The sequence below is a fragment of the Cheilinus undulatus genome, linkage group 6 (genome assembly GCF_018320785.1).
Source record: "Cheilinus undulatus linkage group 6, ASM1832078v1, whole genome shotgun sequence".
Classification (NCBI taxonomy): Eukaryota; Metazoa; Chordata; class Actinopteri; order Labriformes; family Labridae; genus Cheilinus; species Cheilinus undulatus.
Window position 1 is genome coordinate 16,644,408 of NC_054870.1, and position 24,624 is coordinate 16,669,031.

Consider the following 24,624-nt stretch of genomic DNA (forward strand, 5'->3'; position numbering starts at 1 on the left):
CATTTTTGTATCAATTATATGGTGAAAAAATGGACAACTTTCTCTTTTTTCCTGAAAAGTTCATGGTAATATGTAATCTAACTGATATTTAAAGGGTTAAAATTCTAGAATTGATTAATATTTTGGACTTCATGATCAGGACTGATGCCAAATTAAATAAATTCAGCAGTGACAGTAGCAGTATATAGTGTTTGTACAGCATTTTGCAACAGCAAATAAGAGGTGGCCATTTTGTGCACAAACACGCTGAGTAGGAGTTCTGATTTTCTGTCCCTGCAAAAAAAAAAAAAAAAAAGGAAAGGTTGCATTAAAATCGCTGACACTGCTGATTAGTGACTTAAATTAAGCTGCAATGATTGTTGGAAAAACAAAGCAGGTTGCATGTTTTATTTGTAAAGAAAACAGTGATTTTATGCTTTTCTCCCTTTATCAATCATTAGCATTATGTGATCTAACAGGCATTTAAAGGGTTAAAATTCTGAATTTGAATAAAACTGTGGTTTTCATGATGATGACTGATGCAAATTTAAAAAAATCAAGTTGGTGGAAGTGGAAAAATCTTTTAATATATATTAGGTTTTTAACACTTTGGGAATGCAAACAGGAGGTGGCCATTTTTGTCCACGAACACGCTGACTGGGAGTTTTTTGCTTTCCCTTCCCAAAAATAACGATGCATAATAATTAGTTTTGCTGTTAATCAGTTACATATCTCAGACTGTGCTACTGATAATACATGAAAACCAGTAGCACTGAGAATGTGGAGACTTGTCATTTTTTAAGGTTGTTAACCAACAAGTGCATTGTGTAAACAAACTGGCATTTGAAGGGTTAAAAATTTAAAAAGGAATGGATATTACATGTGCATGACAAGAACTGATGTTAGTTATAAACTTTATGCAGTAAAAGTAGCAAAAAACTTTTGTACTTACACACTCCATCTCTTAGTGTCCATTTTTGGCCACGATCAGGCTGAGATGGTGGTGCATTCAGTGCACTCAGGTGATCCCTAGTTCAATAATTGTGAGACTACTCACACCAACAGACTGGACATCTGTTTCTTTAGAGGGGACAAATATTTAGCAATTACTTATTTTACCTTACATATCTTTGTTTAACTGACATTACTTTGAAGAAATCTGTTTTCACTTTAACATTAAAGATGTGTTTTTCTAATTTTTTGCCAAAAAGCCAAATTATATTGACCATGATTGATTTATAAAATAAACAAAAGGGTGAAAACATCCAAGGGGGAATACTTTTATAGCTACTGATCCTATCTACCTCGCTGTCTAATATGCCAAGGATACATTTGGATACATGAATTGTGCTTTCAGTTTATCAGAATGGATGATTTGGGCCAATAGCAGGGATGCATATTATTGCATGTTGTCACACATAGCTAATTGAGAGGCAAACCATTTGACTTCCAGGCACTGGGGGGTCTGGCATACCAGTGCTTGCACCAGAGGACCTTGTCAGCCTCTTCCACATCCACAGCCAAGATCACATGTCTTGTTGCTGGCTTCATCTTTCTTTTATTTGGGATACCTCCCATACTGCTTGGGGCAGCAGCTGCATCCACAGGTAGGATGGATGGATGGATGGATGGATGGATGGATGGATGGATTAATCCTAAACTGAGCAACCCCTCAAAAAAAGTAGGGACAGAGCCATGCTTACCTTTCTGTAGTATCTCCTCTTCTTTTACCAACAGTTTGTAAACATCTGGAAAATGAGACCAGACCAATCTCTTCATAGTTTATGTTGAGGATCATCTTTCTGAAGTAGTTCCACAAGTTTAAAAGAATTTTTCACATATTGGTGAACCTCTTCCAACCCGACTACTGAGAGACTCTCCCTCTTTAAAATGCTCCTTACAAATCATTGCAATTTATTTTCATTTACATTCTACAAAGTGCTCCAACTTTTTTGGAATTGGGGTTGTATGGGGTGGTCATATTTTAGTCCATTTTGTTAATGATCCAGACGTGTAACCATGATGTAGCTCTTTATTAAAGCATTTCCTTATTTGCCTTTATGTCTCAGACTGGAACTTGACCACCTACGGTTCTCCATCTCCATTTGAACGTGGAGAAGCAGCTTTAGCTCTTCCCATTGCACTGCAGCACCTCACTCCATCCTTCATCTCCATCATCGGTATTGGATGTGTGGCAGCAGCTGTGATGTCATCGGCTGACTCTGCTTTGCTTTCTGCAGCTTCTGTCTTCAGTGTCAACGTATACAAGAGCATCCTGAGGCCTCAGGTAGAACTCATGCATGCATGCGATTTGTAAGGCCACAACAAACTGATTAAAGTGTTACTCTTTGTGACTATTTATGATTAAGGTATGTTGTTCATTTAAAAAAGGCAAAGTGTTATCGGGAAACATCTTTCATGGTGTTTTACATCCACATGTCTCACTCTTGGCTTACCAAAACACTTCACCTGCATTCCACTCCTTCAGACTTGTCCCACCATTATTGATGTCCCCCAGGTCCTAGCACCAGCATCATTGGTTCCACATGCCCATCTTTTAATGGTTATGTGGAGCCAGGATCCCTCACATACAATCGCCTAAATCAAGATAGTCTAACTCACCATAAAGCTACAAATTCAAGTCTAAAATCTGCCCTGGAGCTCTAATTTGGGACAATTCCAATAACGCTGTCAGCACCAGAGGTAACACAAGGAGTCCCCTAATTACACCTCTGCCTCCATATTGTGAACTGAGCTCCTCCTGCCAGCCACCTCCCGCCCCTACACTTACATTTGACTCTGGTAACACTGATCCTCACAATGAAAGTCAACTGGGGGGAGAGAATACTCCTGACTGCTTTTCTCTGAACAGTTCACCCGCATGTCATAATCTGATCCCACCCAGAATCACCAGTCGAGTGGCTGTGAGAGCCAGAAAGCCTCTAAAAAACCAAGCACAGAATATTGACCAAATCAAAACTGGGACGGTTCAGTCAAACTCCAGTACCCCAACATAAGTCCTTAATTTCAGATTGTTGTCAAACAAAGTATTTCTTGTTTACGGAAGCAGATTAGGGCCATTTTAAGGAGAAAATATTTTTTGAAAAGTCGAGATTAAAGTCGATATGACGAAAAAAAGTCGAAACTTGTTATTACTAGCGGATCATAGATGCTGTGTGTTTATGTGGCAGAGAGATTCTCTTTGTTGTTAAATCCAATAATAAGGTATAATTTCACATTTTCATTGATATGAGGCATAAGGCATACTGTAGAGACAGGCACGATTGTCTGTTATTGTCTTAAATATACATCCACAGGAGCACAGCAGCGCTCGTGTCTCTCTTCCTCTTGTTGTCCGTCTGATCACCTGTAGAGACGCACAGGGGACAGACTCAACCTCGTTACATAATGGGAGAGCGAAGGGAAATTGATCGCTCTTTTATTGATCATAGGCTGCTGCTAATGACAAAATGTTAAAAAAAGGCAAAAAGGGAACACTTTGTCACATGTTGTATTAGAAACTCTATTTAACAGTATTGTGTCTGATACAGAAAATGTTACCCTCAAAACGCCATGTACACGATGTACATTACATTTGTGTATGGAATTTAGAAATAAAAAACCCATATGTTTTTATTGCTGCTTTTATGCAGCGCCTCCATGCTTCCCTTCAGATGTGTCAGTAGATATGTTTATATTGATGTTGTCTGTCCCACCACAACAAACACTGATCACTAAACAAGTGATGAATCTCCCTTCGCTCTCCCATTACGTAACCAGGTGATCAGATGGAGAGGAAAACGAGAGCTGTTCTCTCCTGTTGATGTATGAGTATTTAAGACAATAACAGAGAATCTTGACTGTCTCTACAGTATGCCTTATGCCTCATATCAGTGAATATGTGAAATTATACCTCATTATTGGAATTAACAACAAAGAGATTCTCTCATTGATACATAAACACACAGCGTCTATGATCCGCTGTTAGTATAAACAAGTTTCGACTTTTTTCTTATCATTGCGACTTTAATCTCGAAATTGTATTTCAACTTCATTCTCAAAATTTCGACTTCATTCTCAAGATTTCAACTTTAATCTCAACTTGCCTGAAATTATTTTCTCCATCAAAAATGGCCCCAACCTACTTCCGTACTTGTTAATGACCTCATATGCACCAACAGTTTAGACTGTTTATCTCTTACTGAGACATGGCTTGACATGACTGGCCACAAAGAGCTAATTAAAACCACACCTGCTGATTGTCTGTATTCATGCTGTATAAGAAATAATAGAAAAGGTGGGGGAATCGCATTTCTTTACAAAAACCTCCTGAACTGTCAAACTGTCTCCTGGTGATTTCACAACTTTTGAGTGTTTAGCTGTGGTGATTAGATTGGTGGAACCCACACTGCTAATCACAACTCATCACCCCCCAAAATGAAGAAAGGGTTTTACTGATGAATTTGCTGATCTTCTATCAACAATCTGTTAATTATGAGTGCATTGTCCTCTCTGTTGACTTCAACATTCACACTGACAACCCTGCAAATCCAGACGTAAAATCACTTGTAAATATACCAGAAACATTTGAATTCACTCAGCATGTGATTGGTTCTACACAAAAACTAGGACACACCCTGAACTTGATTATGTCCAAAGGTCTCCAAATTAAAATAAGATATACTGATATTACATCACTGTATATTTTTTGACATGACCTGCACAGCCAGCCACAACAATGTAGTCAGGATCACAAATAAGCATTTTATTAATGACAATACCTCTGACATGTTTATTCAGGAATACACAAACCACAAGCTGCCCATTACTTTATCATGTAATGAAATGATGGACAACTTCAACTCTGTTGTAGGTCAGATCATTGAAAGCATTGCTCCCATTAAAACCAAAGTGAACAAAAGAAAACCAAAGGCCCCATGGAGAAATGAGGAAAAAGTAAGGATGTTAAAAAGATCTTGCAGACAGGCAGAACATTAATGGCGTAAATACAACCTGCAGGTATACTATTACATGTACAAAAGTGTACTTACCTTTTATAATTCAGAAATGAAAATCTCTAGACAACAACATATCTCAAAAATGATAAATGATAATAAAAACAATAATCGCTATCTGTTCTGCACAGTCGATAAACTCTTGAACCCTCAAGGTCTATTCCAGTTGAGTTTCTCTCCTCAGATAAATGTAATGAGTTTTCAGTTTACCTCACTGAAAAAATTTAATCCATTTGAGCTAACATTGGAAAAACATATACAGTTCCAACCACCCAGGTTCCTTAAACCCACTGATAAGTACCCAAGCTAGCATGTGTAATTTTACACGTTACCATTAGTGATTGTGAGGAGGTGATCCGGCACCTTAATACATCCACCTGTCCTCTAGATCCAATCCTCACAAAACTTTTCAAATGTGTCTCATACTGCCTGTTAGGTGATCTTCTTCATATTATTATGACAGCACTTCAATTTGGAGTTTTCCCCTCTTCTCTTAAACATGCTATCATTACTCTACTGCTAAAAACAACAAACTTGACCCATCAATAATCAACAGTTACAGACCTATCTCCAACCTTCTTTCCATAAGTAAAATCATTGAAAGAACTGTCTTCAAACAATTACAATTACCTCATCTACCATAATCTATACGATGTGTACCAATCAGGTTTCAGAACCAATCACAGCACTGAAACTGCATTAATAAAAGTAATCAATGACCTCAAAATCAACAGTGATTCAAACAAACTTTCCATCTTAGTACTACTAGACTTAAGTTCTGCATTCAATACAGTTGATCATAACATCCTTTTACACCGACTGGAAAATCACTTTGGCCTATCCGGATCTGTCCTTTACATCATACCTGAAAGAAAGAACATTTTCTGTATCACTTGCCAATTTTACATGTGACAACTTTAACATTCATTGTGGGGTGCCACAAGGCTCAGTTCTTGGACCATTGCTGTTTAGTCTCTACATGATACCCCTGAGTTCTATCATACAAAAACACAACATTTCTTACCATATCTATGCCGATGATACTAGGCTGTATGTTTCACTCTCTCCTGATGATCACAGTCCTGTACATAACCTTGTAAATGCATTGATAAAATAAGCAAATGGATGTCACATAATTTCTTACAACTAAACAAGGACAAAACTGAAATACTAATAGTAGGCCCACAAAAACAGAGGAAAGGATTCATCTCCATGTCATAATTTCCTCTACAGCACAGTGAGCATGTCAGAATCCTAGGTGTCATCACTGATTTGAATCTAAACTTCAAAAATCACATAACAGCTATTACAAAAACAGCATTCTACCACCTGAAAAACATTTCTAAACTAAGGTACTTCATGTCACAATCGGACTCCGAAAAGCTGGTTCATGCATTTATATCCAGCAGGTTAGATTACTGCAACGCCCTTTTTGCTGGACTTCCTAAAAAGTTGATTGGAAGGCTCCAGCTCATCCAAAACTCTGCTGCCAGAGTGTTTACAAGGACAAAGAAAACAGAACATGTTACACTTGTACTAAAACATCTTCACTGGCACCCTGTTCAGTACAGAATTGATTTCAAAATATTACTTCTAGTCTATAAATCTCTGAATGCTATGGCATCCCAATATCTTTCTAATCTTCTCATTGACTACCATCCCATCAGACCTCTCCGATCATCAGCCATGTGTCTCCTCAATGTACCTAAAATTAAAACTAAATCTGGCAACGGTGCATTTAGTCACTATGGTGCCGTCCTCTGGAATAAACTGCCTGCTGACCTGAGATCTGCTGAAACATTTAGTTTCAGCAGATCTGAAATTTACGATCTACGGTGTAAAAACCTGGATGGCAACTAACTTCCTTCAACTAAATGAGAAAAAAAACAGAGACACTCATATTTGGTCCACCGCATCTCACTGACAGTATCTCATCTCATCTCGGTCCACTATCCCTCTCTGTCAAACCACATGCAAAAAATCTCGGTGTCATATTCGATTCAGGTTTAAAATTTGACAAACAAGTCAATCATGTAGTCAAGCTTAGTTTCATGCAACTCCGTATCATCTCCAAACTCAGACCAATTCTCTGCTCCTCCGACTTAGAAAAAATAATCCACGCCCTCATCTCATCCCGTATTGATTACTGTAATTCACTTTATTTTGGCATCACATACTCCTGTCTATCCCGACTCCAGCTCATCCAAAACGCAGCTGACAGAATCCTTACAAGGTCAAAAAAGAAAAAAGAAAGATCACACCAGACCCATTCTTTCCACCCTACCTGTCAATTACAGAATAAATTTCAAAATCCCTCTGTTTGTTTTCAAAGCACTAAATGGCTTGCCCCCCCCCCCCCCCACACACACACACATCACTGACCTCCTGTCCCCATACCACACCGTCAGAGAATTAAGATCTTCCAACAAACAACTCCTGTCCATCCAGCGAACCAAGACAAAAAGCTACGGTGACAGGGCCTTCTCTATCTGTGCCCCAAAACTTTGGAACTCATTTTCTTCTGTTTCTTTTATTTCTTTTAAATGCTGTTTTCTGTAAAGCACTTTGGATCAACTATGTTGTGTGTAAAGTGCTATATAAATAAAGATGATTTGATTTAGTTCCTTCAAAGGTGGCCTCAAGACGCTGCTTTTCTCACAAGCCTTTGGCTGCTAAGTTATCTTTGTGTGCAAACTTGTTCATGGATTTGAATATGCTCCTTTTAGGAGATCCCAACATTACTATATGCAAAATGTTGTACAGATTGTTGCAAGGTGTGTCCAAGATCATTAATTATTTTGCCTAAAATTTCAGTTGTTCTTGACTCAGTAGTGTATCTTTGTTGCTGTTTGTCTGTTTGTTTTGTGTCTGTTTTTATCCTCTGTAAAGCACATTGAGGTTACATTTTTATGAAATGTGCTATATAAGTTGAATTGAATTGAATTGAATTGAAAGTGAAGTATAGTCATTTTGGGGTGGTGTAAATCTCTTTTTTCTTCTCCAGGCATCAGACAGAGAGATTCAGTGGGTGATCCGTGCTGCTGTGGTGGTAGTGGGTGTGGTTGGTACGTCACTCACCACCCTGAAAAACAGCATCATTCTGTTCATGTTCATTAGTGGTGAAGGAGCCTACATTGTTACCTTCCCTCAACTCGTCTGTGTCCTCTTCTTCAACATCTCCAATGGTTATGGGGCTGTTTTGGGTTTCCTTGTGGGGATTTCTTTAAGGATACTCAGTGGGGACCCAACACTAGGACTAGCACCAGTCATACACTTCCCAGGATGCACTCTTGAAGACGGTGTTTATGTCCAGTATGCTCCAGTTAGGACCATCTCCATGTTGTCTGCTTTAGCCGCCATCTTGATTTTCTCCTACCTGGCTTCAGTGCTCTTCAACAAAGGCCTGCTTCCTGAGAGGTGGGATGTCTTCAAAGTAAAAAGACAACAGACACCACAACCAATGACAGCAATAGGTGACACCACAGAACCAAATGAGAATGAGAAATTGAGGACAACACATTGTCAAGCTGAGGCATCAGAGCCAATGATGACCAGTAACTTTTAGTGAATGTGTTTAAAGACCCTGTAAAGTGAAATCCAAAATGTGTGTGTTAACACACTAGATATGTTGGAATATGGTTGTTGTAAACATGTGAAAACACTGAGATCTACATGTGACTGAATTCTGGATTTAGACCGTTAGAACGTTTTTCACCTCTTTCCTGGCTTGGTTTGATTTGGGCGGGGCCTATATGGGCTCGTGATGTCACAAGCCCACAGTAGAGAGTGACTCCGCCCCTTTAACACTACAATATAAAATCACAGAGCAGTAGATCTCAGTACAGTCTGTTGTTAGCCAATATCACTGCCCTTTAGAAAGTTAACAGTCAGTTAAAAGCTGTTTTTCTGTTCATTGTGAGGTAAATTTACCAAATCTATCAGCCACAGTGGTCTATGGATTATTTAAAGTATAATAACAGAGATTTGAGCCAGGAAAAGGTCAAGAGACAGGCTTTCCTCAATTCAGACTGTAGCATTTTTTTAATTTGAGAGGATCGAATTTCTCCTGAGTGGGCGTGGGTTCAGCTCATTCCACAGACACGCCCACACCATCCTAGAGCAGATTTTACTGCTTCATTTTTCATGATTCTGAAGCTTAATTTTATTAACTTGGAGATGTTTGACCTGGGGGTTCATAACACAGTGACCTGTCATACAACAAACCTAAATACAGAATTATTTTCACTTTACAGGGTCTTCAGTTGAGACTCTTGTTTTTGTAACTTTTCTATCCTAACGTTTTTCAAGCAACATAAAAATCAAAAATTCAAAATTTTTTCCAATTTGACAATTTTCTGTTTGTGCGGCTCTGTTACCTCTCACTCCTTTCATGACAGTATTTGCTATGGAGTTCCTCAGTAGCTGTTTATAATGTCATGCTTCAAATTGTTTATCCTCAAAAATATAGTAAGTCAAACCCTGTAGGTGAGAAAAAAATTCTTAGAATAGTTCTTACATTTTCTTCCTGTGATGTTATCTGGACTGGAGTGCTGCAGAAAGTCCACAGGTATCCAAAGAAGGACACACAACTCTTCTCCCACCTCAGAAGGATGATTTGCCCTGCTCTCATCCTGAAGCTGAATCTTAATGCCACAAGACTTTTAACTTGCTGGAACAGTGGAAAAACCATTAATGGGCTGACCTCTGCTCACTTCTGATCTGTTGGACACCAGACTCTACCCCTGTAGGAAATGTTTCATGTGCATTCATTGAAAGCTGCATTTATTGTGCTATTGTCTGCTTATGTGTTGATTGTCTTTGCTGTGTGCACATTTATCCAGTCCAGTGTCTTCACCTACAAAAACATGAGTGAAACTGTATAGTCAAAATCTGTCCACTGGGGTTTGTGTGGTGAAGTTATTGTGCTAATGTTGTAGCTAAACACTAAAAAATGATGGGTCAAAAATGACCCAATTTGGGTTGTTTTTAACTCAACTGCTGGGTCAAAATAGCACCAGCCCAGCATTAGTTAATTTGACCCTTCAAGATAGGTTGCTCCATTTTAACCCAACAGATGAGTTAAATATTTCACCCAAATGCTGGGTCAAAGTAACTCCAAATCTGGGGAAATTCAACCACACAAATTAGTTATATACTCTACCCAAATGCTGGGTCAAATTAATTGCAATTCTGGGTTGTTTCTACTAAATATTTGTTATATTCTCTATCCAAATGCTGGGTCAAATTAATTACAATTCTGGGTTCATTCAACACATTTGTTCATTAATTCTAACGTTACAGTACAATCTATAAGAACACAGATTGCAGTAGACTAGCCATAGCTATAAAACTGTAAAACTACAAACCTATAACAAAATACATGATAGATTTGGTCATGCAAATCATATATTATGCAATAAAAACAAACAATACTTGAATTGTCAAAAAACCTTTATTATTACAAAAAAACGACAATAATAGAACAACTGTCCCTTTAGTGCTGTTAGGTCTTATGAGGTCTTATCTGGTTAAATAAAGGTTAAATAAAAAATGAAATAAATAAAATTACTACATAGAATTTTTTTTTTTTTTTTAAACAAAAAAATCAACAATAACAAAACTTCTGCCCCTTTAATGAACTGGGTGAAGATTCTTGGAATGTGGATGTAAAATGCTGTAGTACCCTTAACTTGCAAGCAAGTATTCTGTATGGTGTAGATGCCTTGGCCTCATGGAGGTACTCCACCATGTTTGTTCCAGGCTAAAAAAGAAACAAAGAAAGAATGTGCCCTATTGATTTATCGGAGTCAATGTGACACATTACATGGAAGCTATTGAAAAAAAAGGAAATTATATTTCATAAGAATTCATATAAAAAAGAAATGCAGTCAACTCCATGACTGTCCAAATTATCACTTTGACTAGCATGCAGACTTGATATGCTGTGGATGGTAAAAAATACAATAAAATACATTTCTTACTGTTCTAAATGTGTAACGTTTTTGTAGGGCTGGCATTTATCAGCATCAATTTGAAGGTGAGGAAACACTCAAAGCAAAGAAGAAGATCAAAGTTAAAGGGTTTTATTTACAGGTTGTCAAGTGGTCAAATAACACTCACTTTTGGTGCACTTGACAGCCAGGGTGGAAATGTATCTTGTCAGCAGCAGAGCAAACTGAACAATGGAAGTCCTTTATAGACTTTCTAAAGTCCTTTATAGACTCCTGATTAGGCCATAGTGGCTACACCTGTGGCTGACTGCTGCAGGCTGCACACGTGTGCCTGCTGATTGTCAGAGGAGTCACAGCAGACATGAAGGATCTTAACACTTACCTTTAAATTTCTATAGGGTCTGTCAGCTGCCACTCAATCAACGTGTTAATAACAATGCTGTCCATAGATCTGAAACACTAAAACACATCACTAAAAGAGCTTAAGCAAAATAAAATTGCTATTGTATTAACTATTCAGATATCACCATACCAAAAGCAATGCAGACTAGCAACAGAATGTAATCCAATGTGAAGATAACAAGCCTGTTTGTGGCTGAACAGTGACCATATGCCCATGGGCATCATGAACTATTTTCATTATAACCAAACCAATAAACTGTATCTGTGTGTGCTTCCATGATAACGAAAATATAATGACACTGTGGCGAGGAATGGCTCATAGACAAGCTGAATGAATTTGACATGCCCTCATGCAACAAGCATGAACACCTATCATAAATTTTACAACACACACATGCAGAAAGGGTAGTCTGCACCATTAACCCCCTCACTCATGGTGTGACACTTTAAAAGAACACCCTCCCCCAAAAACATGAACCAACAAACAAAACATGCACAATTACAACCCCACAATAAAACATGAACATTAAAGAACATCAGAAGAGTGAATTCCTTTGCACAAAGTAATACCCAGAAGTCCCTGCTCCAAGCGACTGCTTCCTGAATCGCCACAATGCTATTTTAAAAAGTAAGGCAAAACAGACAATGTGAATTAGATATGTAGTGTGCACAAACCTTTAAATACTGACTTGGCTCTCCAAGCGGGTGATCAGTCGGGTTTTCCCGGTGTTGATGTTCGTATTGCGCTTGAGGCTTCATGGTGGAAGGCAAGAGAAGTCGACGTGATGACGTGATGATGCGATGACGTCATGATGTTCAAACCCAAACAACCCAGGTGTTGAGTCAACTGATGTATGTTGGGTTGATGGATTTTGACTCTGCGCATGAGTTGCACAAAAATAACCCAAATCCCATAGAAATAACCCATAATAACCCAATAATGGGTTAAACATTTCATAACCCCACAGTTGGGTAGATAAAATAACCCAGCTGCTTTTAGTGTGTAAGAGCCTCAATTCTTTCGACATCTTCTGTTCAAAGTCCATCATCTTTGAAGTCACATGTATGAAACCATATCTGACTCAGACATTAAGAGCATTATCCATCTTGTTTCTCTGGATCTCTCTCTGACACATCATGCATTGCTTTGCTTGTAAATAGTGTGTCTGTGGTGGTTAAGTAGTTATAATATACATAAGCAAACTCCAAGGCACTCTCTTTCAGCATAAAAATGCCTTTATTTTAATGGCATGGTCATGTGTAGACCTTGAAAACACACTTCAATGCATTTCAGCATCAAGCCTTTATCAGGAAGGCTTCTTTTTCCAAAGAGCACCTCAAACAAACTTTTTTTCGTTGTTGTTTTTGAGTCCTAGAAGCACTCCTTCCTTTGTTTTTTGAACTTCTTCAGCAACAGAGATAAGATGCTATGTTTGGCAGACACCAATCACTGCACATCACTACAAATACACCATCCCCACTGTTCAGCACGGTGGTGGCAGCATCATGCTGTGGGGATGCTTCTCAGCGACTGCCTCTGGAAGGCTTGTGAAAGAGGGTAGACTGAATACGGCAAAATATTGTAACATCTTGGAGGACATTTTTTTCTTTCTGCTACATAGCTGTGGCTTTGGAGAAGATTTGTTTTTGTTTTTTTGTTTCAACAAGACATTGGCCCAAAGCATACAGGGAAAGCTACACAGAGATGGTTTAAAGACAGCAAGGTGAATGTTCTGGAGTGGCCGAGTCAAAGCCCAGACCTCAATTTGAAAGCAATATTTGTGGCTGGACTTGTCAAAAAGCCAAATTATATTGACCATGACTGACTTCTAAAATGACTAAAATGGCAAAACATCCTAAAGGCTATAGGAGGTTTATCTTTAAACCATTTCAACAGAAACCATTTCTTTACCAAAAGCAGCAGATTCTCCAGTAGTTTAAGTTCAAGAGAAAGAGGTGACGGATCTTAGAGGGAAGACCAAGCAAGCAGTGCCCAGGTTTTTGGATTTAATTTTTTTTTTAATTTTTTGTTTTGAAAATACCATTAACCTCTGTAGTCATGCAGTTCAAACACTGTGATATGTATTAACAGTGCTAAAAAGGTAGATAAACCCCCCTGTTTTTCTTACACATTTCAAGCAAAGAGGGGATAAACCTGGAATCATCTTATTCTGAATGTAAGGTGTTATATGTCACCTTTGGTGTTATGTGTGTGTGTGGTGGATGAACCCAGATGCGGAGTCGGGAGCAGTTTTAAGAGATTTATTGTGCGCAGGAAAAGGGGGGGGGGAATCCAAGTGTCCGGAGCGTGAGGGGAAATCTTCGTGGGTGAGAGTGCTGGAGTCGAGCTGCTGGTGAGCGGAGAGTGAGGCACTGGAAAAGAGGAGAGACACGTTAGTAGGAGAACCCACAGGTAAGTACAGGAATAAATCAAAGGATCACGAGAGATACTGAGCCGAGCGCTGGAGCTTTACCACGGGGAGTAAAGAGCGAAACTCTGGCACTGCAGAGAGTTTCCAGGCGTCTCTTGAAGGTGAGTGGTGATGAGTGATTAATCGCAGGTGTGAGAACTCTCCGCAGCGCCGTGGGGGGAAGGTGAACCTCAGGGGAAGCAGTGACAAGTTACCAGCAACAAGGCCGGTTCCCGGAAACCGGAAACCGGAAGTCCATAACAATAAAATGACCTTACAAAGTAACCATGACACTTTGGTTCTCTATGCTGTTACAATAATGAATTGAGTCATCATGCTCTAAGCCTCAGAGGGTTGCTGTGATTTCTAACAAATGTGAATCTGTTTTATGTTCATCAACAAAAAAGGGATTTGAACAAAAATGTGCTGTGAGGACAGGTCTAAGGATGGACTGTTGAGAAATTATGTGACAGGTATTTTGTGACTGATTGGTGTTTAGGACAAGGAAAAATTTTAATCACCTTATTTTCATTGATCTAAATGAAAAGAAATTAGTCATTACACTCTTTATTTCATTTCATTTGGTCTGTTTTGATTTTTCTCTCCTTCCTTCTTTGTAGTTAAAAAAATAAAATAAACTTTTGCTAACGAAGCACAAAACTCCAACAAGCTTAATGTCTGGACTCCCTCCATCACGAGCATGTCCAGATCATAGTCTTTTACAACTATTAATCTTATTATTTCTCATTTTTCAGCATCATTACAATTCAGAATGTTTAATGGTTAACTAAAGCTGAGAGAATGATTATTAGCAAAATCAGATATCAAATATTTTAACAGGGGATAAATACAGAACAATTTAATTTACATATTCCTTATTGCATTCCTAGTGCACAGCGACCCATGGCATATGTTACAAGTCAAGTGTATGAGTCAACCAACAACTGCATGAGGGGTCACGCCTGGACTGATCTTTAGCACCTATGTACACACCTGCAGGCCCTTTGCTTAAAGTGTTAAGAATCCATGATTGGAATTGAGACTTGTGTTCAGATGTTTTTAAGGAGTGGTCCCACACTTCATAATGCCAAGAAGAGGTAGCAAGCAGTTCTTAAATTCTGGTGCAAAGGCCAGTATTAGAAGTTAAACAAAAGAGGCCTTCTCCTTATTTTAAGTAACATATCTTGTGAATCTGTTATTTGATTGATCCCCTGTTTTGCAAACAGTTTTTTATATCTGTCTTAAAAACAGGTGACATTGTCATTTCTTTTGCCATTACAAATGCAGCACAACAGAACAGCCTGACAGACTCCATTTATTTTGGATTCATCTCATACAAAGTGAAATATCACAAGACTTTTTTTTTTATTTTAATATTGATGATTATGGCTAAAAAAAAGAAAGAAACACTAACTCAAAATGTTACAACATTGGGCAGGAGTGGTAAGAAAAGGAAAAGGGATAAAATGACAAAACTTATAAAAAGAATAGATTTAAGAGTTGCCTGTCATTTTGTCAGGGCAGGAGTCAAGTTTTTGTTACCCATCTGTGAATGAACAAATGCATTGTAAATGAAAGGTTTCAGGTACCAAAGACTCAAATGCAAAAATGAGCTGGCACAGTTGAAGTTCTGAAGTTCTCTTGGTCTTTACTGTCAAAATGAGTCATTCAGTGGGTCTTACCACTGATTTAAAAAGAAAGAAGGAAAGAAAAAATCTTGAACCAATCTGGTTGGGACAGTTTGAAGTGAGGATTTGTCTCCTGATGTGACCTTAAGTTCTGAACAATAGCAATGATTGTTGTACAGATACTGTTGAGATTGGAATTTGATAGGGTGCAACAAGAACCAGAATTACAAGAAGTGTTTTCATTTGCAAAATGAGATGGTGGAGATAAGTAGAGACTGAGAGGATCAAAGGCTGAGTTTAATACAGGAGAGTAATGCTGTGTTCCATTCACCTCGGAAGTCGGAACTGGGAATGACGTCACATTTATCTGCAGAGAACAGATTTCCTAGTTGTCTGGGTTCCATTCATCACAACTACGACAATTTGAAAAACCATGGATGCCGTTCTTGCGTTAGCCAGTCATTGTCATGTTGTTTGTCATTCTTTCAAACTATCTTCTGTTTTTGGTATAAATGTCTTACAAAGCTTTACCCAAGTTGCAGCAACGTGGTTTGGAGGAGGACTCATTGCTGAGATGGTGTACATACCCTCTATGGGACTAACGTCAGCCATTGTGATGATCACAGCATTCAGTTCTTCTTTCATCATTGGTAAGATTTTTTTTCGAACAGGATTCTATACTCTTGCATGAATAACATATATATATATATATATATATATATATATATATATATATATATATATATATATATATATATATATATATAACAAGGTAATACCCGAGTCAAACAACAAGAATATCAGTGTATATAATAGAATAGGGAATTGTTTTGGCTCTCTCACCCTACCCCAAAAACATCCATCTCAATCATTTTGACTTGATATGTTCTTTGTCAGCAGAAAAATATTTCAGCCAATAATCTCACGTTGAAGTTTGTTCAAGCATTTATTATGCAACATAATATGTTTGGCGCCAGGCACCGGCTTTATCACTCCTCACAAATTTTACATACAGGATTTGAGAAGCGATAATATAACAGCTTTAACCCCCAGTTGGAGCCAGTAGGTGGATGTTGGGGTGGAGGTGGATTGAAGGTGAGAGCACAGTGTTGATCCAGGCGCAGCGATGCAGCAGAGGAAGAGAAAGGAACTCTTGCAGCTTAAATAGTCCACTAGTTTAGGAGGATGTGAATCATGTGCTTTGATTAAGATGCATGTCAGGTGTGAATGATTGTGCTCAAGATTACTGGCAGAACTAACTCACAGGCTTCGTTCCATTTCAGCCAATAATCTCATGCTGAAGTTTGTATAAACATTTATTATGCAACATAATGTAAATTATTTGGCGCCAGGCTCCAGCTTAATCACACCTCACAGATTTTACATACAGAATTTGAGGAGTGATAATATAACAGCTTTAACCCCCCAAAAGTTACATAGCACTGCATGAAAAGAGATTCCCAACAATTCTCTGTGACTTTCCAGGGAACTTCACACGTTCCAACTTTTCACAGGAATTCATGGCAAGCCCTAAAAACTGCCAGAAAATGCCAGAAACAGACATTGCAGTTTCAGGCTGAGAAAGGCCCCCTCCCTGTCCCTGTGCCTGGGTAGTATTTCATATGTATGGCATAGCTCTTATCTACACAAATGCAAATCGCATAGCTATTTGCTCTCTATGTGAGTGTGCCTGTGTGTGTGTGTGTGTGTTTGTGTGTCTGGGTGTGTGTGCCTGTCTGTGTCTAGTGTAGTTTTCAAAGTTAGTTTACTAAGTATAATCATTATGTATGTTTTACTAGCTGGTGAACTTGATGGTAAACATGCTGTCTTTCAGTAATATAAACCATATTTCCGTGTGTGCTCACAACACAAAATGAACAAAATATGTGCTTATTTTTTTCCTTTTAAACAAAAGACAGGACAGAAATCTCTGTTGGGCAAAATGAGCTATATAGCCTCATATAAACATAGCTAAATGTTTACATCCTGTTTCGAGGTAAATAATTAAATATATAAGTCCAGTGTCAGGGGTGTCCCAAAACCCTATGGGATATTTTTGGCTAATCTCCAGGGATGGCAGTAACTTTATACTGGATGTATGATAATGAAGTCTATACATAAAATGACTGTTGCACTCAAGTTGAACTAATGATTGATAGCTGATAGAAATATCCCATGTTACACTGACAAACATCAGCAAATTTTTTTTGTAATTAATACCCTTTTTGTAATCAGCCTTTGCATAGACTTGGTGCCCGCTGTGGGTGAAATAGTGTAAAGTAGTGTTTTGTTGTAAAGCGGCATAATTTAGTTATCTGGTTAAAATTCATTCAGTTATTGTCTTTCATCTTGTATATTTTGATTAATAGTTTTACTTGTGTGCCACAATGAGGGAGCCAAGCTTTACTGAGTCAACATAACTTAATTTGGAGGCTTTCCATGTAAATATCAATTGATAATGTGATTGAACCAACAAATACATATTGCCATGAGATGCCACCCCTAAAAAAAAAAAAAATCCCCTGCCACCCTTGTGTCACCCCAGGAATATATTTCTAGATCTGCCCCTAGCAGGGAGCCATGAGGAGCATCACAGACCAGAGGAGATGATGTAGTGATGGAGCATCAGATGAGACAAGAAAACATGAATTGTTCTCCCTCGATTCATGCAGAAATGTCTGTTTTCTCCTGAGTTTGTCATCATTAAAGGCTAAATGCTTGTGATCCCTCTATTTGCAAATAAAGCTTTTTTCTTTCTGATCTGCCATCTCTTTTTTATTTTGCAATTGCTATGTTTAATAAAATTATGTGAATTTAATCTGTAGAACCTGAAACATAGCCTAGTAAAAATTTATTTATAAAGTAGACGGGATGTGTATAGGAAGAAGGATGGGTGAGCATTATTCCATTATGATAAAATATGAATATAAAAATATAGTAATGATATGAAAAGGGAGGGGCTTACCCACGTGGGTGTATCGTCCAACCAACAATAACAGTTCTCTTTCACCAATCACACATTGTTTTACTGGTTACATGTTTGTGGTTTTATCCAATCACAGAACGTTTTGATGAGAACTGAGCAAGTCCAGCCAGGCTATAGAGCTTTTCATATGCTAATTTGAACCTTTCACACCTTCAGGAAGGGAGCAGCCCCACGGGGCAGCAAGCTAGAATGCCATATTTTATCATGGAAGAAAAAAGAAAGTGCTTTAGTGTTTACACTGACAAACTGTATACTCCATCAATATATGTCAAACTGTACATTTTAAAAAATGTGACTCCTTCTCTTTTGGGACTGAGTAATGAGAGGCATGATCCTTTAAAGAATAGGAATTGAAAGAATCACTACATTTATACCCCCCCCCCCCAAAAAAAAAAAAAAAATTATATGCGACTGCTGCTAACCATAAATAGAAGAATAGTGATAGTGACCATAGCTTAAGACAGTACCATCAACGCTCTCTGTAATTGTTTCATAACACTTGACTCAAAAGTTGAGTTACAACCAAGATTAAAATTTTGAGAAACTCAGGGTTGCAGTGACATGGTTTATTTAAAGCAGGATCTGCCAGCATTGCTTGATACCATGCATAGTAAAATTTGGTCTTTGATAGAAAATATGATAAGTAGTAACTTAAGAAATCTAGCAAAAGTTGCTAGTAAGGCATACTATTAGCATTAGCATTATCATTTGACAAGTTTTGATCTAGAGTCTGTAAACTGAAGGATTCAGATTCTGTTGGATACGTTGATGCCACTTGATGGCCAAGTCATTTACAAGAGCGGCACGTCTGAGTGGCAGCCATCAATTTAGACAGGTCTCCTTAATTCAAACAGATTGAACCAATATTTGCATCTCAAGAGTCAGTGTTAGTCTTGCATTTTAGTGAGAGATTGTCTCCAATGTGAAGCACTGCCAGTTTAGTAAAAACTGATCGATAATTAGGCTCAGATATTTCTTTTGCATATTTCAGCTCTGTACTGATAAAGCCTTTAACGGACACTTAAATGCTTGAGCTCTGTAATAGCCTTGCAAATGTATCGTTAGCATCGTAGATGCTTTGCCATCATGCATAAATCATGGACGCTTGACTAACAGTAGAACAACAGGCATCAGCTAAACCAAGTTACATCTTTCACAGATTACTTTGCATAATTATCACCAAAGCACCATCTTTCCACAAACTACTTTGCATCTTTTATTAAAGGCTTAGTTATTACTAGGGGTGTAATGGTACAGAAAAATTTCGATTCGGTACCTACCTCGGTTTTGAAGTCACAGTCTGGTACGCTTTTGGTACAGTGATTGAAGCAAATAAATGAAATTGAATTTTATTTTTTAAATTAAATTGGACACTTAAATGCTTGAGCTCTGTAATAGCCTTGCAAATGTATCGTTAGCATCGTAGATGCTTTGCCATCATGCATAAATCATGGACGCTTGACTAACAGTAGAACAACAGGCATCAGCTAAACCAAGTTACATCTTTCACAGATTACTTTGCATAATTATCACCAAAGCACCATCTTTCCACAAACTACTTTGCATCTTTTATTAAAGGCTTAGTTATTACTAGGGGTGTAATGGTACAGAAAAATTTCGATTCGGTACCTACCTCGGTTTTGAAGTCACAGTCTGGTACGCTTTTGGTACAGTGATTGAAGCAAATAAATGAAATTGAATTTTATTTTTTAAATTAAATTGTATTAAAATAAATAGGCTGAATTAATCACATTTAAATCATAAATAATGCTGCGACCTCCCTCCAAAAGTTCTTCAATGATTAAAAATATTAATAAATGAATACATTTTTGAACAACTAGGTTATTTTCATTGATATACTGACATATTTATACCCATTCTTTAAACACTAAAATAGCAGTACCCTTTAGCTCCACCATTTCCATTATATTATCAGCATCTCTGTAGATTATTTAAGAGGATTAACTCTGGCATAACAGGCTATTGTGAGCTCTTACCAAGGTTACAATAGTTTGGGATTTTTCATTAGTTTTTATTTTTATTTTTTTTTTCACTTTCTGTGTTTATTTCAGTTTAGTTTGTATTAGTTTTGACCGCTGGTTTTTAGTTTAGTTTTTTTTTTTTTTTTTGCAAAAATGTTTTGTTTTAGTTTAGTTTTTATTAGTTTTATTTTTTTACGGATAGATGTCGGGGCTGAGTGAGCTTCATACATTTTTAAAAACATATTAAAACCGGCACTTTTCACTTATCATTTTATTTACTTAATGATGATGTTTGAATACAACTGCAGACAAAAATACCACTGTGTGAAGTCTTAACCAATCAGATCAGGCAATTTTACACTCCCCAGACTGTGTGTGGGTTCCAAACAGTCTCCATTTTTATTTTATTTTAGTTACCTCAACCAAGGAGGTTATGTGATCGGGTGGGTTTGTTTGTGTTTTTAGCAACATAACTCAAAAAGTCATGGGCAGGTTTCATGAAATTTTTCAGGAAATGAAGGAAATGGCATACGGAAGAACTGATAACATTTTGTGACTGATCTGGATCGCCATCTGGATTCAGCAATTTTTAAAAGGATTTTGTACTATTGGGAGATAGGGCTAATGACAGAGGTCTGTGCTGTCACCACTTTACACCAGGAGATGGCGGACATGAGTAACTTATTCAAAGTTTTGGACTTTATAGACTTTGAAGGACACACGCCGAGTCGAGGAGATGAGTCGGAGCGTAACAGAGAGAAAGACAGGGAATTGTAGCGGGAATACTCACAATGCTGGGAGGAATAGAGGATTATTCACCCTCTGCCATGACTTCCAGTTGTCCGGTGAGACCATGGGTGCTTCCGCCATGACAGTTCACACGTAGCGAAGCCAATGCTTTGCCTCACCGTGTCTCCACCCCACCGGGGAGGGACTAATCAGCTAATTAGATTTTGGAAGTCATCCGGATCACCGTCTGGATCCAGGAATGTTTTTGAAGGATTCTTCACTATTGGGAGATAGGGCTAATGGCGGAGGTCTGCGCTCTCTGAGTGCTCTTCTAGTTAGTTTTGTCAGCACATTATGCAGTTTTAATTTTTTTTTTTTTTTTTTTTTTTAAGTTTTCATTTAGTTTCAGTTAACTTAAATGATTCTTGAATTTTAGTTTTAGTGATTTAGTTAGTTTTAGTTAACTAAATTATAACAACCTTGGTTATTATGTAGTATAAGACAGGTTTAAACCAGTGATAATTTTACAGCCTTTTCTTTTTTTAAATAACAACAGACTCACAATTACCACGATTCTACTCCGTAAAAGTCCTTGCTTTTCTCTTTAACCTGAATGTAGTGAGACCTCATCCTTATGTATTCTACACATCTTTCATGAAAAGTTTATGTTTAACTTTCACTAATGATTCGCACGATTGACACCATCTCTTTCAGCTTGCAGCCTTCACAGTACAATTTCTTATATTGCGTCATCATGATCACATCACTGCATTATTTTGAATTTAACTTATATAATTATAGTAGATTTTAATTTGTTATCCCTCAAAACATCAATATACTTTCAATGATTTAAAGCTACTAATTTGAGCCTTGACATGACTATCATTCTTTCATTCAGCTGCAGTGTTATGGGCGGGCCTTATGGACCTGTGTCCACCCACTTATCCATTGGCCTACCTTAAAAGTTTTGAAAATGATACGCTTTGCTTGTTTATTCTTTATATAATCTTAACATATAAGTGCCATTTAAACCTAAAATACAGTTTCCTTTTAAAACATGCAGATTTATGATGTCAGGTTTGAAGTCATAACTAATATTATCAGGACATATTATGGTGGTAAAACTAGTGCAGGTGTGCTCATGTGCACACATTTCTCAGATCAGATGATTCATTAGGGACAGAGAGAGACACGCATGTGAAGGAGAGGGATTTAAGTCTAGCAGGCTAAAGTCAGAAAACGTCCTAAGGTTTTAAAACCACCTCTTTTTCCTTAGTCATCTTAATCAACAAAAAGGTAGAATTTTCAAACAAAGAAGTCATAGAACAGTCATCTGAGAATTTATTTATACCTTTAGCATAGCAGAAAATGAAGTTATATGTACTAAATATATATGCTACAAAACTGCCTGCTTTACTTGCACCATTAATTAATGATTCGTTAGATGTCACATGAACAAGAGGCTGTCTCTATCATAGGTTAAATGATTCAAATCTCCAGCAGTTTCTTTAAATAGTAGGCTATAGGACTTTTCTATGAGAAAGGGGGACGGTTTGAGATTTAAATCAACGGGTCCATCCAGAATCTGGCGGGCCTATCCAAAGTTGTAATCCTGGCTGATTATTATTAATAATTAATAATTTGAATTCATTTTTATTATATCATATCCATATCCTCTTCATCAATCATAAAATGATCATTTCAACCTTTTATTTGCTTTTCTTTAATCTTTATACTTGTCTTTTAGAGTGAAGAATAACTGAAATAGTTTCCCAAGGATATTGCAGCAGCAACAGCAGCATGAGGCAGAGACGCTGTGGTTAGAGCTGGACTCCAGATCCCAGGGTCCACTGGGGCATGATGTCAACAGAGAGTGGAGCCAAAAGCCAGTAGTCCCCCCGGGTTATTTAAACAGAGACAGTGGAAATAGTGTTATATGAAGGAAAATATCATAGCATTAATATTGTGCCGATTTCATTTGAGGATGGAATGCTAAAAGATGAACCTGCGTGCAGAGCGGAGTGTCATTCGTCCACATGTACCCTGGATTATTCAGCGGACATCAGCAGATGTTAATTAAGTTATTGCAATTTCTGGTGACAGCCGGCTGGATGTATCAGGCATGTAGCTCTCACAGGATTGAGCATTCAGCAGTCTATATCGTGTAAAACGGAGATCACAGTCCAGTGCTTGGACTCTTAAGTTACTAAATTATCAGTTAAATCCTCTTGTCCATCTGTCTGTGATTGTCTCTGCCTCAATGGCCTATATTTAAACTTTCAATGCTTTATTGTCTTTTATATCTGTTTATAATCAATAAACAGCAAATGTGTTATATTCTGTTTAAATACAGACATGTGAAACTTCTAAGTAACCTTTTCTTAACAACGCATATGGAGAGATTTTAACATTTATTTGTCCCCCATAAACATATATTATCAAGGGAATATTAAACAAATAATATTTTAACATAGCGGACAGCCCTGGCTCATGTGGACAACACAGAGGCACACACAGCTGGAGCGCACACACAAACAGCGCTGAAGTGCTGATACTCCGTGGTCAGAGAGGAGCTATAATGCAGGAGGAAAAAGTTCAGGCATTCTGAAACTTTTACCCTCAACAGACTGAAGCCTGAAGTCTGCACTACCAACATGTTAGCCTGCGTTTCAGAGTAGGTGTGTGTGCGAGTGTCGTGTTTGTGTGTCATTGTTATGCAGCATGAAAGACGAGGAGGATGAGATGAGAGCAGCTGACACTGCTGTGTATAGGATGCACAAACGGTTAAAAGAAAAGAGACTATAGGGAAAGAGTGACAGGGAGACAGGAGATCATGATGGAAAATTTTAAAACTGAAGTGTGCACAAGACCCAAACCACGAGTCCAAGTCAAGTCCTGTGTGCACAAGTCTTGTCAAGTCTCAAGTCACTACTGCATGCGACTTAAGTGGGACTTGAGTCGCCATCTCTGATAAACATGTACACTCCCCTCCAAAGGTATTGGAACAGTGAGGCCAATTCCTTTATTTTTGCTGCAGACTGAAAACATTTGGGTTGAAAAGCAAATGGTGATTATGAGACAATAGATCAACATTTCAGCTTTTATTTCCAGATATTTACGTCTGGATCTGATACACAACTTTGAAGATAGCTTTATATGTAATGGAACACCACATTTTTGCTGAGCAAAAGTATTGGAGCAGATAGATTTAAAACAGATTAAACTGAATGGGAATTAATATTTAGTTGCAAATCCTCTGCGTGCAATAACTGCATCAAGCCTGTGACCCACTGACATCACCAAACTTTTCCATTTTTCTCTTGTGATGCTTTATCTTGCTACATGATGAAGGCTCTCCCAATTAGTTTGGCTGCATCTTTTGTAAATTGGCATACAAAATGCTTTTCTAGACTTCTGAGTTCATTTTGCTGCCATCATGTGTTGCATCATCAGTTCTTTGCAGCTTTCACAATGTTTATGCCATTAACTGCTGCTGTTTTTCCTGGCTCTACCCGTTCAACATCTGTTTTTCCTGGCACCA

The 24,624-nt window shown here is 37.9% G+C and overlaps 1 protein-coding gene across 1 annotated transcript in view; it reads left to right on the top strand.

The window, feature by feature from the left end:
- LOC121511229 (high affinity choline transporter 1-like) overlaps window positions 1-8,568 on the top strand; it is a 41,798-nt gene extending 33,230 nt beyond the window's left edge. Inside the window, exons 9-11 of the mRNA XM_041789833.1 lie at window positions 1,433-1,586; window positions 2,049-2,266; window positions 7,999-8,568. Of these exons, the coding sequence (XP_041645767.1) occupies window positions 1,433-1,586; window positions 2,049-2,266; window positions 7,999-8,559 (933 nt within the window). The 3' untranslated portion in view covers window positions 8,560-8,568. The remainder of the gene's footprint in view (window positions 1-1,432; window positions 1,587-2,048; window positions 2,267-7,998) is intronic.
- Window positions 8,569-24,624: the final 16,056 nt, after the last annotated feature.